This window comes from Puntigrus tetrazona, chromosome 25, assembly GCF_018831695.1.
Source record: "Puntigrus tetrazona isolate hp1 chromosome 25, ASM1883169v1, whole genome shotgun sequence".
Lineage (NCBI taxonomy): Eukaryota > Metazoa > Chordata > Actinopteri > Cypriniformes > Cyprinidae > Puntigrus > Puntigrus tetrazona.
The window spans coordinates 2,245,085-2,250,084 of NC_056723.1; the positions used below are offsets into that span (position 1 = coordinate 2,245,085).

Below are 5,000 nucleotides of genomic sequence, written 5' to 3' on the forward strand. Positions count from 1 at the left end.
ATAGCCCCGTGTCGCTAATTAGCCTAACCTCCCAGTGGACAGACGAGAGTTTCACGCCGCAACAGAAGCCATATTACATGCGAAACAGACCAGATCTGATTCATCATCACCAGCCAGGCTATAGCGCATGTGTTTGAGGAAATGCTCCAGACATGTTGTATACCTAATACATCAGTACATGTACATATATTAATTCCTACCTCAGTTGCACTGACTGCCACAGTTCTATGTTGGTGGATGTTGTTAGTTTATTCAAATATTGTGCACTAAATAGCAAAGATGTTTATTAATGCCCCTTGTGTTGTCCAAAGCGGCAGAGTTTACAACAAACTGAAAAAATACTTGAGTTGCACTGTCACTGTTTACATTTTGACAATTATTTATTCTGTAATATGTTGCATACAACATGCTTTTCATTTAAATAAATGTTCTTAATTTCAAACTAGTCCCTTGTTTTTTTGTTAAATTATATGACTAAACTCACTCTGTTACCTGTAAATTTAAATCATGTTTTTATTAAGTACTGCAGTCGGTATCAAGTACATCAATGCAAGTACACTGCACTCGTTTTCCAAAAAGTGGTATCGGTGTGCATCCCTAATATATATATATATATATATATATATATATATATATATATATATATATATATATAAAAAATAAAAGAAATAAAAAATATAGATTAAATTCTGTTAAGTTTAAATAATTGTTGTACTGTCATTATTTCAATGGAATATAAATAAATAAATAAATAAATATATAAATTTATAAAATAAAAAATAAATATATATATATATATATATATAAAAATATATATATATATATATATATATATATATAAAATAAAAGAAATAAAAAATATAGATTAAATTGTGTTAAGTTAAAATAATTGTTGTACTGTCATTATTTCAATGGAATATAAATAAATAATAATATATAAAAATATATATATATATATATATATAAAATAAAAGAAATAAAAATATAGATTAAATTCTGTTAAGTTTAAATAATTGTTGTACTGTCATTACTTCAATGCAATATAAATAAATAATAATAATAAAAAATATATATATATATATATATATATATATATATATATATATATATATATAAAGAATAAAAAATATATATATAAATTGTGTTAAGTTTAAATAATTAAATAATTGTTGTACTGTCATTATTTCAAATGGAATATAATAAATATATATATATATATATATATATTTATATTTCAGTATTTATGTATTTATGTATATATACACACATATATATGATGGAAGTGAAATTATTTAATATGAATTAAAACAGCTAGGAATAAATAAAATATATTATGAAATATTTTACAAATATATCCCGATTAATCATTTGACAGCACTAATATATGTACGTTTTTTAATATTACAATATTAGTTAGAGCCTATATTTTATTTATATTTAGAAGTCAAAAGCATAAAAGCAAAAACTTTATAATAATGTTATTATCCATGACTAGAAGTATACGGTAGTTGTATTATTAAAATAATCGACACATTTTCAGCAAATATAGATTAATAAGAGCTAAAATCTGACAAAGCACAATAGAGGTATTTTAGCAATTAACCGCATTAGTATTAGCAGTATTTTAACACGAAATGACACACTTAACCTTTAAATGTGTAGCACTTTGCACGTATTTCCTGAATCCGATCTGAAAAGATGACTTTATGGAGTATTAACCCACGATCATTCAGACATTTGAGCCTTTAACCACAGACTCTTTGTCAGCGGATCAACTGAAAGTAAGACCGAAAGACTGACGCCTTAAACAAACACTGCGTGCATGTGACTCTATCAGGCATCACGCCTCACGGAATATGATATAATAACTGTCCCTAACGCTTTCATGAATCAAAAGCGTCAGACTCGGCAGAACATGTATTACAGACAGGCTTCGAGGGGAGCTGGAGTACATCGCAGGAATGTCCGCTTTGTCCAGAACTCAATATTCTGCTGCATTAAAAGAGAGAGAAACAGATGGCGACTGTATCAGACTGCCGACAATCAAAACACCACAGAGATGCCAGACGGCAAACAGACCGACAGAATATATCGCAGCGTGCATCGGTCGGGCAGCTCACGCGCAATACAATATCATAGAGTTTTCACAATATTTTCATCAAATCAATGCCGAGCACAACAGAGCATGAATAGAATGCTTCAATGTTTTCATTTGTATTAAGCGCGCTGTAATTTCATAATAATAATGTGTGCAGATATTAAATATATTTTTGTTATTATTCCTAAATTAAGTTAATATATAACTAGTATAAATTAAGAGACGTGGCATGCATCATTTTTTATTAACTGTGCTTTTGCCAAACAGCAGAACTATTAAAGTAACCTGCAAAAAAATAAAAATAAATTATATATATATATATATTTACTTATCACCAATATTATATATCACCAATATTATATATATATATATATATATATATATATATATATATATATATATATATATATATTTATTTATTTATTTTACTTTTTTTATATATATAATGTATATTTGTTATTATGGTTTAGTGCATGCCATGTTTTCACTTTTAAACACACTTTAAAGCGTGTAAGCTACAAATATAACACAACATAAAATAATATATAATTATTGTATAACGCAACATACATGTTTATTATTGTTGTTAAATTGCATTGCTTATTTTTATAAATTGTGCATTTTTCACAAAGCACGTTTATTGAAATGAACTACAATAAGGTGCATGTGTGCAAATGCAAAACAAAATCTAATATACATCCAATAAATATATATATATATATATATATATATATATATATATATATATATATATATATATGCACACATATTTAGTATTCAATTTTAACCAAGAATTTGATTATTTCTCATTTTAAAAATCCAGTTATTTCTCAAATACGTCACTGACCTTTTATCCTCCGTCATGTTAGTTATTATATTCTCTTGAAATGCAAAATGTACTTCTTTCTCTTTTCACCTGCCCTGCATGTCCTGATCAAATGTGTTCAGAAATACGAGTTGTTTGTTTGTTTGTTTGCTTTTTGCAATGCGTTTTATGCGGCCTTTAGAGCCCACGAAGAAGAAGCAAGCAGGTGATCAGAGTCTCGCAGTGACTCACAGAGCTTATAAACTTATCGAGCTCGACTCTGTCGTGACATTAATAGGAGTGGCGTCCTGGCCTTCAGAGTGTCACCAAACCCGTGCGGATCCGCACCCTTTCGCCAGCGACAACTAACTAACCAGCCGGCCGGCTAACTAACTAACCAGCGCGGCGGCGACGGTGACACGTCAACCGAACCGAGCTCATCCGACCCAAAACTCCCCATCATCCGCACAAACCCCGCTCAACTCCCCCGAACTTCAGCTTGAACTCCCGCGAAGCGCTTCCGCCGAGTCCCTCACCTGGAAAGGATTAACGTCGACCGGATTTTCAAACGGGTTGGAGTCAAACGCAGACATTGTAATGGGCTTTATCCGCCTTTAGAGTCCAAACCGAGCCGCACCAGAGCCGCGATCGCTGCCGTTTCCTCTCTGCGCTTCCGTAGTGAGTGCGTGACGCGCATGCGCCGTGACGTCATCCGGCGACGTAGACGCTCGTTGATTTTACGTGATTTTCCAAATACGTTTTTAAAAAATATTATCACTTTGTGTAAATTGTGTTGATAATTTAGCCTATTATAAAACACATATTTATTTATTTATTTATTTGTGTATTTATTTATTTATTCGTTCGTTCATGTAGTTGTATTTTAATTTCATTTATTAGATTTTATTGTTTGGAATAATTATTTCTTGATTATTTTAAATGTGATAGAAAATACAAAAAACATATTTAAAAAGAAAAATATTTGGAATATACACGTAATTATAATAAAGAAATACGTATTTTGTAGATTATACGTTTTTAATCGTTAAAAATACAAACAAATGCTCTTTACTACATTGTATGGATATGTTTGGTCTATTATGACAGTTGTTTTCGTTTGTAATTCGCTTTTCACTTTATTCTTTGTCTTGCTTAAACTGAAATGTTAATATGTTGTGTTTGCAAATATGCTGCTTATATCTTAATAGACTAACATAATTACAGTAGTATTTATTGTGTAAACATGTCGAGCAAAAATGCTGTTATAGCATTTACTATCATCAGAATTATTTTAACCATTTACTTATTATAGTTTTCACAGTTTAGCTGGATATAATTTGTTACCTCTTGTTTAGTTTTCTTAACACTAAAGTAGCTTTACAAAAATTCATCTCTGTTGCTTATCATCATATAATATGAAATTAACTATAAACAAAAAATATATGTTTAACCTATTAATTTTATAACCTATTAATACTTCAGATTAAAGGAATCGCAATGGCCTGGATATACAGCAAAAAGTTATTTTTTTCAATATTTATTGACATCTAAAGGCTCGTGATTGGTTGGCGCGCTGTGACGTCACCTGCGTGGCCGTCAACGTCGCAGACATGGCGGAAGTGAAAGGTCAGTTAAATCTCTCCTACTCTACATTTTATTCTGTATTTTACGCAACGCCCGGGCACACACGGCGCGAAAGGCACGAGTTCAAACAGGGCTGCCTGTCGATGATTTGAGTGCCGTTTGCGCGGATTAGCTTTTTTTAGACGCTGCTGTTTCTCACGAAAGCGCTCCGCAGCCGTCCGTTCGTTCATTTAAACGGCAGCGGGACGCAGCGCGTCTTTCGGGGCGGAATCAGATGTGTGTCTTGTCTGTTCGCAGTGTTTCCTCTGTGCTGCGTGGTGCAGTGCTATTCCTGGGGTAAAGTGGGTCTGGACAGTGAGGTGGCCCGGCTCGTGCTCGGTGGAGACCCTCAGGCTCTCATAGAGGATGCCAGACCCTACGCAGAGGTACAGCATGGACCAGCCCTGAAACACTCAAAGTACTGCAGGGATTTTAATCTGCTGACCCAAACACACCCAACCAGCCTCTCAGCCG

At 32.3% G+C, this 5,000-nt stretch overlaps 2 protein-coding genes across 3 annotated transcripts in view; one reads left to right on the forward strand and one right to left on the reverse strand.

The window, feature by feature from the left end:
* Positions 1–3,598, reverse strand: part of scamp2 (secretory carrier membrane protein 2) — a 10,762-nt gene extending 7,164 nt beyond the window's left edge. The window contains 1 exon segment of the mRNA XM_043228570.1: positions 3,440–3,598. Coding sequence (XP_043084505.1) covers positions 3,440–3,496 — 57 coding nt within the window. The 5' untranslated portion in view covers positions 3,497–3,598.
* A 781-nt stretch (positions 3,599–4,379) lies between these two features.
* The window catches only part of mpi (mannose phosphate isomerase), a 9,190-nt gene continuing 8,569 nt past the window's right edge, over positions 4,380–5,000 (forward strand). The window contains exons 1-2 of one of the 2 annotated variants that reach the window (XM_043227999.1): positions 4,380–4,529; positions 4,785–4,912. In XM_043227999.1, the coding sequence (XP_043083934.1) occupies positions 4,514–4,529; positions 4,785–4,912 (144 nt within the window). In that variant the 5' untranslated portion in view covers positions 4,380–4,513. Of the gene's footprint in view, positions 4,530–4,784 lie in introns of those variants that run through there. The other variant, XM_043228000.1, reaches the window with a different exon arrangement.